Source organism: Aplidium turbinatum, chromosome 13 (genome assembly GCF_918807975.1).
Source record: "Aplidium turbinatum chromosome 13, kaAplTurb1.1, whole genome shotgun sequence".
Lineage (NCBI taxonomy): Eukaryota > Metazoa > Chordata > Ascidiacea > Aplousobranchia > Polyclinidae > Aplidium > Aplidium turbinatum.
This window is the reverse complement of record NC_137484.1, coordinates 22189403-22212198: the sequence shown is the minus strand read 5'-3', so window position 1 is coordinate 22212198 and position 22796 is coordinate 22189403. Positions and strand designations below refer to the sequence as shown.

Sequence of the window (22796 nt, the reverse complement as noted above, 5' to 3'; positions counted from 1 at the left end):
AATATGTGCATAACATTTCTACTACGGTTGGGGTTTCTTCGCATAAAACAAAAATGTTGTAGGCTACCCTCCTTTCAATAGATTTTAAACGTCTAACTAATAAAATTGTGACATTCGGTTAATATTTTCCCTTTTACGTTGTAAAAATAATGTAAAAAGATGGTGGGGGCATGTCCCCACTGTCCTGTAGGGATCGGCACCCATGGTCAGAACGCATAAAAAATGATATTGTGAAAAAGAAATACAGTAACAAAACCAACAAAAGAAAAAGGTGGCAAAGACGTGCATGAAAAGATCTAATTCTATGGTATATGCATCGATTGATATAGTTAAGCACGGCCACCAAACCTGATACTTTAGTTAAGAATTTTCAAGTTCTCGGTCCCTTTGGACAGGTTACGGGCCTCTAAATGATCTCGGCCGCGGATCTAAAAGTACCTCCGTGTCAACGCTATTGTGAACATGAGTTTAGTGCCTACTACATTTTGGGCTCTTTATTTTTTGAGCTGTAGAAGGTTGTGGGGAATCGGGAGCCGAAATTGACTGAACGGATGATGATATGTCTGACTATTTTGCTTCGAAGGTAGGGGTGGTAGAAGTAGGGGATTGCTCACTCAAAAAGAAGGTGGACAACTGAAGGGTCATAATGTTATGACAAAATTTGGTGCAACTACAGCTTGAGGTCTACCGCCATATGTCGCATACCCAGGTGCAGCGCATGTGATCTGCCTGCATGTGTACAAAGTGCGTACGGTATTGCCAAAATAAATGCATGAAAATATATGATATCATGTTTATGTAATGCTATACTGGTCATAATAATGCAGCAATAGATTTCACGCTGCAGTGGTAACAGTAGTTAGCCTCACACTGCAGTAGCAAGGTTCTGCCGATGTTCTAGCATCCCAAACCTCAGGTAAAATATAGCATTTCATTTGTTAAAAACGAATTTACCCAAAAGCAAAGAAAACTTTTTGCAGTTCTGCCAATTTTTAAATTTCGCAGTGACCCTCCAGCTGTCCATATTGTAAGAAAAATCAATAAAGCGAGTCGTCCCTATCCGAAGGTCAATTGTTCTTCCAACTTTACATGTTTTGCAGTATCCTTGTGTGAAAGTAGAAAGATTTTTAAGCGTTGTTTAGCAACAAGGGCACAGTTGAAGAATGTCATTTTCATACAGATCATGTTTAGCCAACAAAAAAATCGTGTCTAAGTCAGGGGTCACCAACCTTTTTTGCATGCGGGCCACTTTGGCACTAAGGAGAGCTGTGGCGGGCCGCACTATTAAAATGATAGGTAGGTTGACGCTTATGCTAGAAAAGAACGCATTTCGTACCCAGTATCTAGCGTTACATGTTGTTCATACTTATGTTCGAATACCGCAGCAACAAAATTAATCGAACAACGCTAATGCCAGGCCAAGCTCTTTTTACAACACTTTTGACTTTTTTAACAATGCCTAATAAACGAGGCCACTTGTTTTGTGCACTTATAGCGAGGCGAGCGGTTTCATGAGAATATTCATCGCCAAGCAAGAGTGGTGTTGTTACTTTATTTCGCAAAAGGTATCTTGCAATTAACAGTTTCAGTGAACAAGGAAATGGTTGACACATCGCAATACAGGCAACAATAGTGACCTGCAAACATATCAGTGAAAAATAGGCTGCAATAACACGGAAAAAGAAACCAGGTACCATGAAACAAATGCTTGTGGAAATCACCGAAAAATCGTAATTCTATCGTAATTCATGAACAGTCTTTCCTCTAAAAAAGCAATGAGTTGGTTTTTCATCCTTTTTGTGAGAGTCTATAAAACCGTCTTTATTTTATTATTGACAACTCTCACTTACGGTGCTTATCAGCATGGCAAGAATTGTTGATTAACAACATTTTGCAGTACTTGCTTCGGCAGAACATATACTAAAATTGAAACGATACAGAGAAGATTAGCATGGCCCGCGCGCAAGGATGACACGCAAAATCGTGAAACGTTCCATATTTCTTTAAAGAAAAAAAAATTTTTGCAGTACTAAGCTAAATATTTTCATAATACAATCAGAAAAAGTTTTTAAATTTATATATAATATTTTGCCAATTTATTATAAATTGAGTTGGCACACAGACCTATTTTGCCAACAAAAACTTGCATAAAGGGAATACTACTCGTGAAACACAATAACGGTGAAACGCACATTAGTGTTTACAGGACATTTGCAAACTTAAAATAAGCAACCCTATGCTCACAGACAATTTCAAAATTCGAAAACAGACGTTTTAATCAACCACCGGGACAGTGTGGCTGGACATCGCATTGGAATAACTTTAAGCAACCCCCACCTAGAACTATAATCTGATTGGTCGGTCTGTGGAATCGTATGCAATGCGAAAATATGCTTCCCGGAAAGTATTTTTTGCCTTCATGCTCATTAACTCCTCAAGAAAAGTATTTTTTGTTTTACTTGTACGCTGATACCTTTCGCGGGCCGCAGCGATACAGCGTGGCGGGCCGCATGCGGCCCGCCATTTGGTGACCCCTGGTCTAAGTGAACTGATATTACAAGCGGCTCATCAGACCAATGTTCCAAAACTTGTTGGCAGAAAATTGCCCAGTTAGGTAAATGCAACTATCCGTTACACGGATGCAACTATCCGTTACACGGATGCAACTATCCGTTACTCGGACGGTTTTATTTATTGAAATCTGAACTACTGTAATTCTCGTTCCAAACAGGATCAGTGAATTTCCTTCATTGCCAAAACGCCATAACCGTTGTACGGGAGGTTATAGAATATAAGATCAAAAGCAGTTATCCAGACAAAATGTAAAAAGCGTAGAAAAGCTTAAACCAGGGGTCAGGCTATTTTGACGACCGCAACTGACTCGCTAAAAGTTTTATCTTAACTTTTCATTACAATTTAAAGCTGAAAATACGCTCAGAATGCACAAAATTAAATGTAATTTTTCAGGGGGAGGTCCGCCCAGACCCTCTGCTGTTTTTCCCGTCTTCATCGAATACGTGGTCCCACTTTTATGACTCATCACCTGCCACTACATCTTAGTTGCTTTAAGTGTTAAAGCATTATATGGCCCTCACGGAAATACATTTCCAAAAATTTAGCTTTTTAGGCTCTCTCATTTAAAAAGGTTCCTGGCCCTGGCTTTAACAATCTTCCAGTCTGCCAAAAACAAGAAAAAGTTGCAAAAATTTTATACTTTAAATAGAAGAAGGCTGGTCTAACGGTTCAACAAAACGTTTTTTTGAGATATTCCTCTTGTCCATGAAGCGCAACAGAGAAAGATATCGGGGCGTACTTTATTACATCATAAAAAGCATTATGCACCAAGCATCAAGTAAAGATCTAACTAACACAGCTAGTGCGATATTTTTGCGTTGATTCTACATACAAACAGCGCAATTACAACAAAACATGTTCGCTGGGCGATCTCTGTCGGCAAATGACGTCACAATTTGATGAAAGCACTCAGTGACGTTACAATCCGCCGACAGGGTTGAAGGACAGTGGTGAAGGAATTGGCGGTGATTGCAAGTGAAAGCATATCAGGCAGCAAATTTTACCATTTTTACGTCGTTTTAACGTCAGAAGATGCAATTTTTAAATTATTTCAACGTCGTTAAGTGCCATTTTTATATGTTTATTGTCAGATGTAATTGTACATCATTCACAAACGACGTGTGTAACAGTATAAAAATGGAAAATATTTGCTGGCTGAAATATAATTTTAATTATTCAAACAGCACTGAGAGATAGACATAAAACATTAAAACAAACAAAGTGATTTATGTTTACGATTATGTTGCAAAAAATGAAAAAAATAAGTTGGAGCACTTAAGCGTACGATTAAAAATAACATTTGGAAAATCACACACTTATGATAGCACCTGAAGAATAATTTGACTTTTAATAACTTTTTCATTCTTTTACTGAGGTAAAAAGAAGATGCTCAACAAAACATTGAAAAAAAAACAAGACTTTTATATAAATAAAGTAACTAAAACCTTAAAGGTGAAAGAACAGAAAAACATTCGTAAAAATCACGACGTCACGTGATAAGACAACTTCGCTACAGCGATTGAAGAAGGCAAGTAAACTTCATTAAAGTTTTCTTGCTAGCAAGGAGCTAAGTGTTGGCGCAACCCTTAAGTATTAAACCTTTGCCCCCTTTTTGGGCCTACGCGTCATATACATTTTGAGGCAGGATGCTGAATACTATTAAAACGACACCGCTCGCATATATTACACTTGAATCGATGTAGTTCTTGAAGTGTCGAAGGCGTTTAATAATACCCGAAAATGATCGACAATTATGTAAAAAAAAAACAGTAACAAGGTGACAACCCTGCTCTATGACGTCACAGTACAAAACAAACACGACAAATCCATCCGCCCTATGTTGCTACGTCATATCCGGTCAGATCGCACTTGAGAAGCATCATAATTGGGAAGCGACGCATCGATTCTGACGTGACGACATCCACAGCATAAGGTTGGAAATGAAATGATTGCATTCCCAGACACCATAATCCGTCAGTTTTACATTGATTCAACGTCTGCAGACGTTGAATCAATGTAAAACTGACGGATTATGGTGTCTGACTTGATTGGCAAACTATAAGAGATTGAAGACAAGTCATTTCATTGGTTTGTGATTAGACGCAGAGTCAAAACAGTGACGTTCAAAAAGTCAGCATGTCAGTTGTTTTTAAAGTTGATTTAACGTTTGTAGACAGTGAATCAATGTAAAAATAACTCGTTTTTTATTTAGACAACTAGAATAGCCCAAGAGCGAAGGCTCCAAGAACACATTTTGCATCGCTGAAAAAAGTCAAAGAATGGCAATGCTGAACTTTGACCCGTGCCACGTCACGATTGCGTCATGGCGATCCATACAAAAGTTTTAAAACAGCATCGACTGGCGACGTCCTTTTTGACCAGACATGTAAGTCCGGCTGCCCGGGTTCTTTGTCAGCAGCACACCAGGCAAAGTGAAGATGGACGTGCCTAAAAAATGAATGAGGCGGTTAACTTTGTCCAACTCAAGCTGCTTCTGTCGCATTTAAGCGTAAGCCCAGTTGGAGATTCTCAATAGATTGAGCGAAAGACAAAGAAACCATTTTAGTGTCCACCTTTAGGTGTGTCATTGTCATTAAGTGTCTTAAAAAATACACGACCGTATGCTCTCGAGCGGGTTCAAACTGGCGTCTTTGGAGCGTCGTACAAGAACACTCATTATTTGGTCATGTGGTCGACCATGACAGAAGACAAGAGAGTCAGTTCGTGTCTTTTCAAGAATATTTACCAAAATTATAGCACTAAAACTCATGTGATTGAAGATAGATTTTATAATACTTTTTCCCGGGGGTCACGCTCACAATTTTTGCAAAAGACAAAAAAGATTTGTAAATTCATCATAAACACTCACTGTCCGGCAGCTTGTGAACGTTTGGTCCCAAAACTCTAAAAAACTTGTGGTGCAACGCTTCAGCAGCTGTCATTCGGTTTTTCGGATTAAACTGAAACATAATTGAGCTATAATTTATCGATAATAAATCTAATAAATTTATTTAATCTTCTTAGAGCAATGTATCTAATGTTCCTGTAAGTTCTACACTTATGTGAGCCAACCGCAATATGCAGACAGTTTGCCTGGATTAGGCTCTCAAGGCAACAGGTACTATTAAGTTATTCCAGCAGGAATGTGAAGTACCCGATCAATGGTCTCACCTCAAGAAGTCCAGATAACAGTTCGACACCATCCTGCTCCAGCCTAGGGGCGATGCTTCGGAAGGACTCACCGGGGTAGATGCGAGTTGAGTGGTTTCTGGAGAGATAAGCGATTACAGCTAATAGTTATCGTGTTACAGTTATACCATTGTTATATTATTATTACATTACAACTGATAGCGCGGTCGAAACTTCGACACCAAAAGAAACAAGCCTTGGAAAAAGACGGTTGTGATACATGTATTATCATACAATGATATTAATTGCTGTGTGTTTGAACTTCATAATGCAGGCTCATCAAAAGCTACATGTTGGATTTATTTCTTACCCTGCCGCGTAATTTCAAGTTTGTGGTACAATAAAGTAAAACCTATGCAACGGATTAATCTAAGATTAGATGTTCGGTAGACATGGACAATCGTATATTCAGGTTAAGTATCATCCAAAGAAAGTACCGTGTGATTGAATGAATTCGAAGTGAGTAAATCGATAAAAATTAATAATTTAAAACGTATACTTCACATTGCGCAGATTGAATGTGATCAGACAAAAGTTCTCAGGTGGCTGAGATCAAGCAGACAGGAAGTCAATGGAGTGTTTTTATTTGTATGTTGCCAAGGTACCCCGGAGGCACGATTGAAAGGTGTGAACGTCCCTCTGGCAAACTGAGCAAAGGCGTTTTCCTCTTCTTCGCGTATACGCTGTGTCAAAACTTTTATCAAAATGAAGCTAGTAGCAGTTTTAACTGCTTAGCTCCTTGGCCAGCTTCCAGTGCTGTCACTATGCAGTTCTAGTCAGCATAGAACCGACAAATATGCGCACTCTGCTGCCATCATTCGGCAATCCAAGTTATTTTTGTCTTATTCTGGCATACGTTCGGTGGTTGGAGATTTAGATTAAGTGGACAGAATGCAAGGAAGGCAATCTTTGTGTACATTATATGCTCTTGGGCGGTGTCGAACCTGCGCCCTTCTGTGTGCCCTACTTATACAACTTACTTATACAGAGAGAGCTGCGATACGCCTTTCCATGAATCTTCTGTTGGGGTTCCTAAGGTCTTGAAGATCAACTGTAATTGGTCATTGACTGTCGACCCTGGGAACAAGGGGCGACCTGTGGCCATTTCAAAGAAGATACACCCGACCCCCCTGGAAAGTAAGAAGTGCAATTAAATAAACAATCTCAATCTCAGAATAAATTAAACAAAAACAAATGGTATAATTTTTAATAGGTGCCAGCATTCCGAGAATGGCAGGTGGATCCACACTTTGGCTGCACATAAACTTACTAGTACAGTACTCAGAATATGGACACCTAACCCTTTTCCCTGTATGTGAGTCGATGACCACTGATTAACTCGATCAAGAAGTCCTATTTTTGACTGAACAACAATGATCTAACGTCAAAATATGTTTTTATTGCGTTATATCCGGGTTAAGAACGTCTATCAAAGCCCATATCTATCTTGGGGGAGTAAAATTTATTACAAAAAGATAGTGGAGCATTTGTATTACTATCTACTGGAAGGGTCTTGATTGATTGATTGTGGCAATTTTTATGTTAGGACTGAGAAAGCCTTTTCAGAAGTTCAATCCTGGCACCTTCGCATACTTGTGGAATGTAGAGGCTTTGAACCACTGACGCAGGCCGGTCGCCGAGTTAGTTTCCTCTTGTTGAAGTGTTGTCTTGCACCGGGTACCGCTGAACGAAGAACTGTGCTTGGAGTGCGCTGTTTGAACGCACATGCTGAGAGTTAAACCAGAGTTTCTTGTTCATTCGATTGTTTCGACCTTGTAGCCTGGTGAATTCCAGCTGAAAACAACCACAAACAATTGATGCATGCAACACCCACCACATATCTATGGACGCGTTGTATTCTGTTGACCCAAGGAGGACATCTGGGGGACGGTACCACAGCGTCACTACTTCGTTGGAATAAGTCTTGGTAGGAACTGACTTCGCTCTAGCGAGTCCAAAATCGGCGAGTTTTAATTCTCCTTTGTCGTTGATTAGTAGATTTTGTGGTTTTAAGTCTCTGCAACAAACAATAGACGTCAGATCAGATATGACACTGAAGGCCAACAATGCTTAAAGTGTTACTCTAAAGACCACGTTGCGTTTAACAAAGCTCAAATAAAATGAAAAATTTATTAAGAACTATTATTAAATTTGTTGGCAAATTCAAAATAAAAGAAATAAAAAAAAATTCCAGCAAAATTAATAATACTTGGAAAGATAATGTTTATATTGTGCCATTAATCTCAGTGGACAAACCCCAGTTCCACAAGAAGGAAGGCGAAAGATCAACGCACGACAGTTCGACTCCCGGGGAGTGCAGTTGGAAAGTCCAAACAACAGACTACTCCCCATGCAGTGGCACCGAGTAGGCACTAGGTGAAATTGCTTATACTTTCACTCCACTGAAGAAACTTCAAACTGTCTAAGTCGGTGACCGAACCTGAGTCAGTGGTTCAAAGCTTCTCAAGTTGATGGAAGCTAAACCACCTCGATCATACAAATAAGGTCTCTTCAGTCAGAGAATGATTATTCCTTTAATCAATATTCCACATAATCAAATTGAAAACTTATTTATTTTAATGCTAAATTGAGATTCAAACAATGGAATCATCGGTACAACTCACCTATGCAGCACCCTTCGTTTGTGGCAATAGGATATCCCTCGGAGTAATTGGAAGAGGAACAACTGTAAGATAAGGGGTTGGTCAATGGTGATGTTCCAGTGAGCAGGCCACTGTACGAAAAATGACCATTGTACAGTAAGTAAAGCCTCTGTCTCAGTCTGCAAAATTGGTCCTTTTTTACTTTGATTTAACGTCTGCAGACGAAATCGTTGATATGGTGAAAACTATCTACTCACCCGTACGTTGGCCATACTCAGAATATTCCCACAATTTTCCATGTATTGCTTTAAATCTCGGTCCTGAAGAAAAACACGATGACAGCTTAATACAAATTCAATGTCCACTGACGTCATATAAGCATGTACAATGCACATACGTTTAGATTCTTTTCATACGTTCTTTAGCGAACAAAGCATTCTTTATAGTTACCTTAGCAGCCTGCTTCACCTTTAACGGGGTCATCAGAAAGTGGGATACCGTCCCATATATCACATTATACGTAGCCTTCGCTTATATACGTAGGCTACACCTTTCGAAGATGACACCAAGGGTGAAACAGACTGTTAAACTTATTTTAAAACAATATTAACTATATTTGCTTTAATTTGATTTGCATAGTTTTTGCTTGGCACTGAAACCTCGTTGTGTGGTGCTGATAATATTCATTGTTTGTATTTATGAAGTATATACGTATATGACGTAATATACGATTGTTCAGTTTGTAACAATCTCTTTCTATCTATTCTTGCGTTTAAAGGATATCCTAGATAAGCTGTGGGTGCAGAGTTCTGGGTATGTAGGATGTGAGGAAGTTCAAACGCAATAGTGACAAAACAAGCGGGTGTTCTAAGCCACATAAATCAACTGTGAAAAATGTAAAGCACAAAACTTTTTAGTACATCAATTCAACGTTCATTGCAATGAGTAATCGAAACTGATAGTTATTTTATTTTTATTGGCAAATTTTTGTTCACTTTTTGCAAATCTGAATCATTTCAATCAACAAAGTACGTGGCGGAAGCTTAAATACTTCACTTTGGAATAAATTTAACCTTTCAGATTCAATACCAACACTTTTAGCCATTTAAATAGCTCCATCACTGTGCATGCTTTAATAATTTATAGTCGGCAAGTTGTTGTAACCCACGTACGCTATGAACGAATGAATGCGGGGTATGCGTCAGGAGTCAGCGGCAAAGCATAAAAAGTACAATGATGATTATCAAGGCCATTGACTTTAAACCAGTGGTCGCTTCGTCTGGTGAAAAGCGGCGTTCGTCAAACCGCAAAAGATTTCTTCGCGGAGTTAGCAACAAACTCTACATGGGTATGTTGGCTAGATCAGGATTTCCCAAACTTTTTTGGGCTATGGACCACTATTTGTGAATTTTTTTGGGCCACGGACCACTAATTTTTCGTAAACAACATTTTAACTGCAACAAAGGTGCAACAAGTAAGATTTACGATACTGGATATAGCAAAAATTTTCGCAATCATTTAAGTTGTAAAGAACTGCGGCAATTATCTTTGACAGGGTACGTAACTGTACAACGTAACTTATATGTGTGACTTTTTAATTTCTTGTCATATCACCACGGACTACCTGTGCAGTCGTCGTGGACCACCAATGGTCCGCGGACAACAGTTTGGGAAACCCTGGGCTAGATGATTGGTTGTTGAATAGCCTAAGTGACACACTTTGAATCAGCTGTTGGGTTGTTTTATTCAGAAAAGGCTAGCTTAAATATTCTGTGTTTAAAAGTGAATGTTATTGCCCAAATCTGCTTTTTGAACAACCCTATGATTAGTTATCATTATAAACGACAATTAGCAAATAAAATCACAAAAATTGTATTCTAGAAAATTTGTATCAAACAACACCCATCGCTTTTTGGTAAAACCGACATAACTATTATACAGAGCAAGCAATGCACTGAAAATATGAATAATCCTTGTCGGCTGCACGAAGGTGGTGAGGAGTGAGGACCCTTGTTCAACGCCGTTCAAAAGCATAAGTGTCTTTGGCAGGACGCTCAAAGACATGCCTGATGGTGGACAGTAAACACGGTTTGGCTTCCTTGCTTTCCCGTCCACTTAATCCAAACCTTTAAACCAGTGGTGTCCAAACTAAGGCTGCGGTCTAGTTTTTACTGGATGACGGTAATTTTTAAAATATATACAATTGAATATGGCCCGCACAAGAAGCTTGCAAATCTGTTGCACTTCTCACTTTTAACACCTGATGAAGCCAGCCATGAAACAGTGCTTCGTAACTGTTGCCGCAACTAAACAAAATTAAGCAGAAAAAAGCTTTTACCGCGAATCACCAGAAATGGCAGCATCCAAAAAACGAAAATTAGCGAGCGTCCTTTATCGGTCATTGATCGATTTTTTAGCAAAATGTCCAAAAAAATATAGTCAATTCGGTCAAAATGTCCGAAAAAAACAATGTTTCTCAGCCAAACTTAATGTTGTAGCTAGTCACTTAGTCAAGAAGCGCAAATTTTGGTTTGTATCAGCTACTTGAAAGGAAATATTTTCATCAGAAAAAATGACCGAAATAAATAAACAATGACCGAATTTTTTCAAGTCATTTCGGACAAATGACCGAAAAGTCTTAGCGAAAAAAAACCCGAGGTACTAGCGAAAAATGCTCCGATTAAGCGGCGTTGATCGTGTATACCTAAAAACGTTTCGTGACTGCCTTCCCTACAATGTACAGTCTTGAAGCTAAGACTGAATTTTAAGGACAAAAATGAGTGAAAAATGTAATGCGGCCCGCCAAGACTCACGAATAGCAAAATGTGGCTAGTGGCTAAAAAAAACTTTGGGCACCTTTGCTTTAAACAAACGCTCGTATAAAAGCATTAACCACAATAAGCGATATACCAGCACGTCAATGAAAGAGGCAAGAGGGGTAACGAGATTTGAAAGTGAGACAATTTCATGTAAAAAAAACAGATATCGATTGTTTGTGCAATGAAGAACCTAAAGAAAACCGTTGATCGACAAACCGCGATTGATCAAACGTTATGTGCTGCGATGGCAGGTGATGTCGCATTGTCGCAAGGACAATGGACGAAGAACTACAGTGCACCTTGAGATTGGTTGATTTTCGTGTGTACATTATTTAGCCCATAAAATATTTAATTGAAAGTAAAAGAAAATCCAAACTAGTAAATTATTGATTCCTGACATTTTCCCGCTGGAGAGCTGAAGAGCATTGTGGGTAATGAGGCATGGGAAGAAATACCTAGACAGCACAATCCATCATTTTGCATCAATTCAACGTCTGCAGACATTGAATCAATATAAAAAGGATTTTGCTGTCTGGGCTGAGCTTGGAATGTCACAAATAAGGCAACACAATGTCTTCATAATGTAAACCAATGTAAACTGGAAGTTTAAACTACTTTGGGTACTTAAAAATAACTATATCGGATAATCCTCACTTTCCAAACATCAGAAAGACACCGAGCGCCATATTCTTGCCACACAAATAAAGAAAATTCCCCGCCCAATAATTATGATTCAGTAAGAAATTCGAAGGCTATGTCAATTACATTGCCTTCGTGCAAGTGCATTAGCTTAAGAAATGAAACTTCCTTGTAAGCTTAAAGAATTGAACGCCGAGACATATTTAATTAAATGACAATCTTGAACTTGCGGCAATGGAAATGTTTGACTTAAGTAGTTAAATATCTATTGACAATTTGAACTTAATTCATGAGCAAATATTGATACTGTTGAAATAAGTTCAGACAATTCCATAAGTTAGTTTGTGCAAACTGATTGGATGGTACGTTTAATAAGCGGAATGGCCCGTTTCGGTGAGTCCGATCCCTTAACAGGGGATTTTTTCAATTTTTTTTTTAAATTATTGGGTACCGTAGCCTAATTATCATTGCCGTTTTAGGGTTAGGGGTTAGAGGTTAGGAACTCAACGAATCGGACTCACCGAATAGTAGCAGACCCTTTAATAAGCGTCATCTCAATAGACGGCTTCACCGTATTACCAGGCAATAGAAAGTTAAGTGCAGCCAACCAGTGCAACATTGTGTCACAATATTTCTTGTGGCTACTGTTAAAATTATCCACAACCATTAATTGATCATTAATAATTAATAGATTATAATAATAAAAGATCATTATTAATTATTAAACAGTCTATAATGTTCTTGCATTCTAGGGCAGATTAGAAAAACGAAGCCGGCGACAACAGACCCACATTCTAATTTCTAAGTGTGACAAATCAAGTCCTCTCGTCTTCAATGAATTGTGGACCATTTTGACGCAACAGTTGTACTACTGAAGATGTTTTACCGACGAAAACAGAACTTTTTGCGTTGTGTATATTGTTTGAGCAAACATCACAAAATCTTGAAACACTAGTGTAAAAGTATGCACTAAAACTTCAAAATTGTGTGATTTTAAAAGCTACAGAATCGTATTCATGACTCACCAAGTATTCGAAAACGAGAGTCAAGGTCTTTTCGGTGTGGACGATATCGTGCAAAGTCACTATGTTGGCTTGTTTCAAATCTTTCAGAAGTGAAACTGCAACAAACATAAGCTCAGCACGTGGAGGTTGTGCCACTGTACCATAGTGGATGAAACTTCAAACAACATTGACAATTGCACCCAGACAAATAGCTGATCCACTTGTGGTGCGAGTTTCACCAAACACAATGACTGGTTGTATCTACAAAGCAACTACAGGTCTGAAGATGTTTTTGATTCTCGAGGTTTTAAGCTCAAGATAGATGCAGAGGAGTAGCAGGATAAATCAAGCAAAAGCATTGAACACACAATGCTGCATAAAAAAATATATATTATCGACGTTTACCCTTAAAAAAAAATATGAAACGTTTTGTTGCACGAATCGAGCGTAAGAACTTACTGAGATGACAATAAAAATGGCGTGCAGACAGATAGTAAGAGAACTATAGAGAAGATGATCATTAGGGTGTGGCTGATGCCCTTATGTTATTCAAATCAGCTCTTCTTTTAGTATACTCTGTGGATGGGTGATACAAACTCACCTGCAAATTTTCAGCTGATTTCGACAACATTTAGGTGTAGCACACGGGATTTAAAGATTGCACAATCACGCAGCACCAAAAATAGTCAAAAATCGCTTCTTTTTTCAATAATACAAGCATATTTTCAACTATAAAATGTATTATTAGCCTATGTCAAATAGGGTGGTCCTTAGTTGTACACTAAAAAAATTATTTGGGAAAATTGTTGGTCTGACCCTGCAAAAACGTTCCTTTTGGTTAAAAAACACCATGTGTTAAATTTCATTGATATTCATTAATGTTTAGAGGTGGCTCAATGGATCCAAAATTCCACCCAAATGAGGTATAGAACACATAAGCACTTCCAAAGTTGCTCTCTGCCCAACGCTCGCATGCCTGGGTCCTCCCCATGTGTTCCTTAACAGTGGATATTAGCTGCTCATAGGCAGGGGTGTCATGATGGCAAATATCACTTGATGTTGCCCAGTAAGGTCTGCTTTAGGATGTAAGGGAACTTTTTACGGTGGTCAGCAACAACTCTCAATGCAAACTGCAGTTGCTCCTCGTCATTTGTGAGAGGGCCACAGAAATCCTTAACTAAGGCAACGCCACGTTCAACGTGGTTATTGGTGACAGCCAATGTGCTGATGAAGCTTTTTGCAGCAATGAAGCTAGGCTGATCCTTCCACTGAGCTACCAGATATTCAAGGAAACCAACCAACCAAGTTCTTAAAAAGAAGTGTTGAGTTCCTCATCGTAAAGTCGATTACAGTCTTCTCTTGAATGAGTCTTAAGTCGATAATTGCACGCTTAAATGGCTCTTTCTCCACTTCTTTCTCTTTCTTAGCCAAAACCATGTTGTCCAAGCCATTGTCCAAAACGTCATCAAACAACGCCAAGCCAACCAACTGCTCAGAAAGGAACCACAGTTGGCTTGCAATCTTTTTCACTGTAGTGTTGGATATGTCAGCATTTATCGTTTGATACTTCTGCAATTGCTTCAGCAGCTTTAGGTCCTTTCTTGGGGCCTTTACAGCAATGCTCGCTGTTGCCCGTGCTTCAACGTAGATGTGGGAAAAGAATATGCAGACTGCAGAGTTCCTGCAGTCCTCTATGCTGGCGTGCTGTCAATTTAAACTGTGAAAGAATAATCCAGACTTTGAAAGTGTAGATCCCATTTGCCATCCATTGGCGCATGGCTCCGGGAGCTACAAAGTGGATGCCTTGAGGAGGGACAGCTCAAATAAAAATAATTACCAGCTCCAGTAGTTCTATGTCATCTCTTGGCTGAGTGACTTTCACAGCCGTCTCCAAGACCTTCACCATCTCATTGTTGATGTCAACCACAACACTGGCTGTATAATCATCAGTTGACGAGTCTTCAAATGCAGCCTGGTCAATAAACTGCCATCTTGTTTTGAAGCGCTTGAACAAGAGAACATTAGGAGCTGATGAAGTCCCCATGGCTTCAGAAAAGGCTAAAGCAGCAATCAGAAGCATTCAGAGGACCAAATTACACTTTATTTAATCGCTTTAGAACAAACTGGGACAGAATTACAAGTCAGGATTTTGCGGAATTGAATGTTTTCAATCGGAAAGATGTTAATAATGCAGATTTTTTATACGACTGTAAAGCACAACCAATTGAAACAGCTAGGGGAAGGTATGAACTGATGAGCCACTTTTTCACATTAAAAGCTATAGTTGGTTAACTAATCACTCTATGATGACGAAACTTCCACACAACATAGTGTGATCACTTCAGTATATTGTGTAAAAAATTCAACCACATATAATTATAGGATCAACAAAAATATTTGACAACATTGACGGTGATCAGAGTGGTTCAAGGGTGCAAACGCGTTTGGACCCTTGAACCACCAGGTATGGACCCTTGAACCACTCTGATAAGTTTGACCTTAAAGATGTTTAGAGCAAACTTTTATGATACAATAAATACACTGTCAAATGCGCACACTGCTAACAGTTTGCAGAAATAGATTAAGCAATATTAAACTGCGAAAAGTCGGTTCAAAACTTTTTAATGTTAACTGTTTGTTTTGTCGTTCCTGCAAGTGGTGGGGGGAGGACAAAAACAATTGATGAGGCATCACCAGCTTCGCTAGTCATTTTATAATGCTTTACACTCCACTTACAATACACAATAATTTCTAAAATAAAAAATAAATGAAACATGTCTATTGTCCCTCAATTAGGCATTGTGCTAACCCATGAACTATGTGGTTCAAGGGACAACACTTTTGGTGGATCATGGGTCAGAACTGTTGGTGACAAAGTTCCATCTTAGCTTTACTTAATTAGAATGAAGTAAAGTCTAAATGAACTGTACTAAATCCTGCACTATATAGCCCATTACAATTTCTGAATTTTATATCTTGATGCTAGCTGTATTTAAGTTTCTGTAAAGCTCCAAACGCAAATGAGAAATTTTACTAAAACACCTCAAAATCACACCCCGCCCTCTAACTTGCAAAATTTTAAAAGATTCAATCTAATACTTTCCAAGAAATACTATTGAACTAAATGCAACTTATTTAATTGATAAAAAATCTACTATAAGGTTTTATTTGAATTTGGAAGGGAGTGGTTCATGGGTCAGGTATGGTCATGGGTCCATACCTTCCCCTACCCATCTCTATGATGGCTGCGAATATGAGGTTTCGGTGCAGGGATGACTACAGAGAGATGTTGCATCTTTCATTGATATACGCTAGGCGCTGGCTCAAACTTAGTGGAACTTGATAATTACACAATGCTAAAGCCTGGTGCACTCCATCAGGCATAGTGTAGGATGGGGCACGAGTTTTGTATGCAATTAAGATTGTTCTTTTTGAAAACAAGATTAAAACTGAATTGAAAAAAAAATGTAATTTTGTCATCATCACAATTTTTAAAGTTGAAACGATTTGTAAATTTCATATTGTTTGTATATGTGCCATGGTGGTTTACTTGTCAAATTGCAGTTGATGCACCTTACAATGACCTGGAACTAATAAGTAAATTTTTGCATATAAAGATGTTGATGAAGAAATTTCCACTATCGCAATCGCGTCATTTGCAAAGCATCACTGGTACCTTACAGAAGATTTGATACCATTTTCTCTGTTTAGTTCAAAGGTTAACTTGTCCTCAAAGGAAAAAATTGCAACAAAACTTTAAGAGCTTTGATAAAGCTACAAAATTCATCAACCGAATTGGTTTCGCTGCTGAAAAAGGTTATGTATAACCCCAAGTTTCGCAAGGAGGGATCATCGTCATCTCCTTTAGATCAATTTGTCGGCGCTGCTTTATGGATTTTTTTTTGATGTGTTTAAAATTGATACAGCATTCCTTGAAGTTCCCGTTGAAAGTTGGGAGTCTGATGCTTCTTATCAACAAAGAGGCTGCATAGCCGAGTGGTGAGAGCCCTGGAACGGCAATCAAATGGGTGCCGGTTTGACACCGCTCAAGAGCATGCGGCTGTGTCTTTAGCAGGACACTTAAAGGCATGCCTGAAGGACTGAAGGTGGACACTGGACATGAAGATTGGCTTCTTTGCCTTCCCGCCCACTTAATCTAAATCTAACCACCAGGTGTGTAAGCCTGGATACGACAAACAAAGTATAAAAAGCTATTATCAACAGTGAATGTTTCAAATGATACTGCTGAAAGAAAAGTGAAGCTTGCTCCAGATTTCTTACATCACTCCAAAACTGAAGAAAAGTATCAGAACATTCTCCAAGTTGTTAAAAACGATCGAAAGGTTCTTCCTAACCAGCGTGAACGTTCCTCTGGGGATAGTTTAAAAACCTGGTTTCTGTAGGCTATACATCATAAACATTGTTGCTATGCTAATGTGTATTATATTTACTAGCCTATTGGTTTTAACTGTGTTTGTGTAGTATTATACTGTGTCTGCATGAAATGACAAATTTTTAAAAATCAAAGTTTTTCGTTGCTTCGACGAAAAAAATACCAAAAATTTATGGAAATTAGGAGAAAAAGCCAATAAATTATCACAATAATACCCAAATATTATAATGCAAACAATACTTACTTTGACATAGGCCATTAATACATTTTATAGTTGAAAATATGCTTGTATTATTGAAAAATGTTGAAAAAATAAGCGATTTTTGACTATTTTCGGTGCCGTGTGATTGCGCAATCTTTAAATCCCCTGTGCTACACCTACATGTTGCCGAAATCAGCTGAAATTTTGCAGGTGAGTTTGTATCACCCATCCACAGAGTATACCAAAAGAAGAGCTGATTTAGTAAAGTATTTAATTTTAGTAGGCACCAGCCACACCCTAATGATCATGGGTTTGTTGAACACCAACACCACCGAAGTAAACCTTGACTAAGGTCATCATTTTGGGGTTAAAAACATACCAACAACTCAAAATAGATAGCATACCAAGGTAAACAAACCCTGTAACATGTAGAGAACGATGATTGAACATTGAACAAACAGCGTCTACAATACCAACCTTCATTAATTGCAATCACTATTGCATAAAAAAAAATCGAGCAAAGTTTATTGGTATTTGACTACTATTCCAATATATTCATAAAGTTTAGTGACCACAAAGTAAGATATCTGTGGCTGGATAGTGGATACTGGTTTTCGTCAACCATTCCAAGATGTAGTCACAGAAAATAAGCTTCCAAATCGCTGACTCATCCCACTATGTTCAATTGTTCATGCATGACTTGCAAATGGACTAGCTTTTTTTTCTATTGTACCGCAGAAATGAATCAATGGACACAAAACCTAAATGCTACTTTGAGAAGCTGGTCTGTTGTTAAAGCGTTTAAACCATTGTGACGTCAGAGCGCGCTACAATGCCACACGTTTGTAGTGAAAATGGGACCTGGTAATATCCTAGCCGTTAAATGACAGCTTGTCTTAGCTGGGCAGCGTAGCGTACCTTCTCTTATAGCAGTGCAAGGTGCTCCCTCCTCGTGCTCAAGTCTGATCTCTTTCAGCGCGACAAGGTTGTCGGTGAGCTTGCTTCGGCCTTTGTAAACAGTTGCATATGTACCCTGCAAGATAAAACGCAAAAAAACTGAACTAAAATAAATGCAGTGTATGAAACTTAATGTACAAACTTGAAAAATATTATTCAATTTAAGTGAAGTTGGCAACAAGGTGTTGGGACATCACAAAACTTTCGAAGCATTCACAACGCTCTTAGAATTTAACAAACATGTGGATAAGAAACACTCTTGTATTTATCAAACAAGTCATCGAAAATATAAACACGTTACCTCTCCCAGCTTGTCTAGTTTGGTATAAGATTCTAATTTTCCGAAACCAATTTCAGACTGTAAATAAAAAATAAGATGGCTTGAGTGATCAATCTGAAGAAAATGGACAAACATATACTAAGTAAATATTTGCAATTTTTGATGTGTTTGAACCATTCTTTAACATACCGATCGAATTGAAAGCCAATTCAAGGCTGAACACACTCAGGACATACAAGTGAGAGGTGGAGAACACATCAATCTCTAACATGCTGTTGCAAGATTACTTCCTCGGTTAACTCAGCATCATTCAAGTGTGATGATATAAAAACATCTAAGTTTAAACTTAGGCTGCTGGCCTGCTGCAATGAAGTTTATTGTGGTTTTGGAATCCATTTGCATTGTTCTATAAAGTTTATTGCTTGATAGATTCGCTAGAAAGAAGAAATGACAGTTGTCATAATATTTTTGTTGTAAAGTTGTTGATTTGGCTTTGAATCTTTATCCTCGGACTGACAGGGTCTGCTACTATTCGGTGAGTCCGATTCGGTGAGTCTGATTCGGTGAGTTCCTAACCTCTAACCCTTAACCCTAACCCTAAAACGGCAATGATAATTAGGCTACGGTACCCGATAATTAAAAAAAAAATGAAAAAATCCCCGTTAAGGGATCGGACTCACCGAATCGGACTCACCGAAACGGGCCATTCCGGACTGACAAAGCCTTGATTGGTTATTCCTGGTTGTTTCGCATACTTGTAGAGGCTTTTGACGCAGGGCCGGTTACCGAGATTGATAGCTCTAGTGAAGTTTCCGATTGTTGAAGTGTTGTTGCCGGGGAATTATTCCATCCATTAAGCGCCGCTGAATGAAGAGCAGTCCTTCTATGGGTTGCTCAACCACACATCCTGATTCCAGAGAGTCAAACCAACACCGCTTGATCTTGAAGCTTCTTCGTTCACGAAGTCACGCGCTAACCAACTGAGCTATCGGCCCGTATCGGGGCATACAACTAGAGCATTTCTGTCATATATACTTCCTTCTGGTGACACTCAGTGACTCAAGATGAAGTAGGTTAGTTAAGCAATGATTTAACAATTGTATGGTAGAGAATCCATTGGGATCAACTTTTTCTCTATCAATGTTAATAACTCAAAATTTCTAAAAAATTGCATCATTATTGTGCATGCATATAATTCAGTGTTTCTTAGCTGGGGAGCATTAACACTTAACAGTTTCCAAGCAAACCAGAGCATAGTAAACAGTAAGTTTTTGTCAACAAAATAATAAAATTGTAATTTCTGAATAATTTTGGTTTAAAACTAAGACGGAGTAAATAACCCTAATGGGATAGCAAGTCATGCAACTTTCAATCCATGTTATGTCCACCCCAATAGGTCATAGCTCGATTCGTTGAGCAGTTAAGCACCCTATCGTATGTAATGATGAAACTTCAAGGTCAAGCGACATTGATTTGGCTCTGGAGGTGTGCAATGCTTTGAGCAATGCATTTTAAGGACAGTTTTCCGGACAACAACACTATAACAATCGAAAACTTCACTCTGTCAATCTTGGTGCCCAACCTACATCAGTGGTTCAAAGCCTTTACAAATATTCAAAATCAAAACTGCACTGTCAAAGCTCTAGGCTTTCTCAGTGTGAGGATAAAAATTCCCATAATTAATCATCACGTCCATGTAAATGGAAACGTTGAGGAACACTTGTTGATTTAAATATGACAGCTGTCTAACCAGTGATGCACGTCGCAATCTTCGTGACATTCGTTGTTCTGTAGAAGGGGGCGATTGATGGGGAAAGTACGCTGGAAATTGTACATCAGCAGGAAGGGAAAGTCGTTTGTTCACTTGCTTTGGAGCTACATGCGACTGATGTCGCAGAGTCACAGTTGGAGTAAAAACTTCATCAGAAGAAGCATTCTCCCATTCACCATCAGAACCAATTCCAATTAAACTCGAAGTCGCATTGACAATTCCTGATTCAAAATAGGTAAACATTTAAAAAACTTAACAAAAATGTCTAAAAAAAGAGACGGGTGCTCCAATTCTCATTGACAGATCTGAACATTTATCCTAATGTGATGAGCTTACTACAGTTTCAACATAGAAACCAGAAGACTATACAGTAGATAAGAAATCAATCTTAAAAGATCATTTGCACTTTTTCAATTTAACTTAATTTTCGGGAAAACCTTATGGCTGCATTTTGAAATGACAAAAAAGAAACATTTAAAACAGTGTAAATCACATTTATGTTTTTTGGCAGCTGATTGTAGCAAGGATTGACAGCAACTGATGGGCAAAACACATAAAATGTGTTTTGTCCATCAGTATTACACCACCATCAACCAGCTCATGCTACAGACTATCGATCATCATCTTCACCAGTCAATTGAATTTTTAATACTGTGGAAAGAAAACAACCAACCAGCAAGAGCCAAGAATACACATTATGTAGAAAGGAGTGTTCTTTGTGGCTTTAAGGAAGAATACTATATTCTTCAGAGAAAGACACACAACATTCTTTTGCATATGCACTCCACTTTAAAAAGAGGTATATAAATTAGACTGATAAACTACAACAATTACCACTTTCCTTCACTTTAAATGCTTTTGGTTCAATTTCAAATTTCAAAACATCATTAAATATATGTAATAAAGCACTTACCATTCCTTCCACCTGGTGTGTGCTCTGAATGTTCTGAAATAGATTCATCTGCGAGGCTACTCCTACTTTTGCGAATTGACAAGGATAATCTTCTCTTTATACTTTTCATAGTTCAGCTAAGGATGCTTATAAGGCTCAAATAGAAAATAAGTGTGCAACAAAGGCTATGTCATCATAAGACAAAAAAATAAACTAAAAAAGAATGAATGTAGAAGAAAAATGTGTAACAAATATTGTAGTTGATGACCAAAAATGTCAGTGACTGTGATTGAGATGCAGACGAAATCTTCACTTTGCTTTTGCACAAGGCAGACAGTTATGCAAAAGAAAAAAGGATTATATAATACTCCTTTCGCTTTTCAGTGAACGTTTGTCACGAGTCACGACACTCGTTGTCTTTGTACAGATGTTTGTAAGCAAAGACATGATGCAATTAAATGAATGAAGTATGCAAAAAAAGCAAACCCTGATACATTTATCCGATATATTCTTTTAAGTGAGATACGTTAAACCAATAGTTTTACTTAACATTAGATAGGACTTGGTTTAAGATTTCATATTTTGATACAACAAAATGATTGGTACATTTAAGCAGTATGTACTTATCCAATTTCGTCTGTATCATGTAAACGACATGATGAATAGATAACATTATAAGCAATAAAACAGAATGGATCATGTATAATTTATAATATATAGAGAAAAACTCTAACTTACAAACCAGTATAATCTCATACCGGTAACTTAACTTCATGTGAAAAACAAAAACATGACCGTATGTAAAAGATTAAATTTTAGTACAATACTATCCAACACTTTAAGTAATATCTCTATACAGCACAACTACCTCATCAGACACAAAAATCAACAAGTTGAAAGCTGCATGACTTACTGTGGCGTCAGGATATTTAGGTGCGGAGCACTGTGACGCTCGTTCATTTAGGTGCTATTCCTAGTAAAGTCTGCAGATTGTATCAGCTTGGCAGGTAGGGCAATGTTTTTCACACTAAATGTTATATTGAACAAAAAAATATGTTGTTTTGTTAATGCGCGTGTGCATTTATTTGTTGTTAGTCATGGCTTCAGTGAGTGAAGCTGCTTTATCCGACAATGCTTTTCACACAAAATGTTATATTGAACAGAAAAATATATTGTTTTTTTAATGCAAGTGTTTGGCATTTATTTGTTGTTAGTCCAGGTTTGTGTCGGCAAAAGCTTTATCAATAAATTATTCAAGTTTCTGAACATGACTGAGTTCACTTTTAGTTAAGTCAAATAATTACACTACCCTATATTCAAGCGAGTGGTAGGCTTGAGTAAAGAGTAATTTAGTTTTCCGTCAAAACCCCGACTAGGTTTTGACAAAGCTGAGCTGATACAGTCTGCAGACTTAACTGGGAATAGCACCCAACTGAACGGGCGCCACAGTGTTCCGCACCTAAATATCCTGAC

At 38.1% G+C, this 22796-nt stretch overlaps 1 protein-coding gene and 1 non-coding gene across 2 annotated transcripts; one reads left to right on the top strand and one right to left on the bottom strand.

Moving 5' to 3' along the window:
* Positions 1 to 1896: 1896 nt before the first annotated feature.
* LOC145782638 (U6 spliceosomal RNA) lies at positions 1897 to 2003 on the top strand. Its single transcript, XR_014290866.1, has one exon. It is a non-coding gene; the product is annotated as a U6 spliceosomal RNA (small nuclear RNA).
* A 1303-nt stretch (positions 2004 to 3306) lies between these two features.
* On the bottom strand, positions 3307 to 21479 carry LOC145782142 (cyclin-dependent kinase 17-like). The gene is made up of 12 exons (XM_082593897.1): positions 21345 to 21479; positions 20411 to 20652; positions 18682 to 18738; positions 18342 to 18456; positions 12850 to 12944; positions 8624 to 8686; positions 8388 to 8449; positions 7598 to 7780; positions 6744 to 6893; positions 5746 to 5842; positions 5444 to 5534; positions 3307 to 5022 (listed from the first exon to the last, which is right to left on the bottom strand). The coding sequence occupies exons 1-12, from the start codon at positions 21451 to 21453 to the stop codon at positions 4919 to 4921; spliced, it is 1368 nt and encodes a 455-aa protein (XP_082450023.1). The 5' UTR covers positions 21454 to 21479; the 3' UTR covers positions 3307 to 4918.
* Positions 21480 to 22796: the final 1317 nt, after the last annotated feature.

Bases quoted from the DNA above. Each gene is read 5' to 3' on its own strand.
- LOC145782142 (XM_082593897.1), bottom strand. From the start codon at position 21,453: ATGAAAAGTATAAAGAGAAGATTATCCTTGTCAATTCGCAAAAGTAGG. The intron at 18,457-18,681 runs GTAACGTGTTTA...TTTATCTTGCAG, and splicing joins AACTAGACAAGCTGGGAGAG to GGTACATATGCAACTGTTTA. The intron at 5,843-6,743 runs GTAAGTTGTATA...TTATCTCTCCAG, and splicing joins TCGCAGCTCTCTCTGTATAA to AAACCACTCAACTCGCATCT.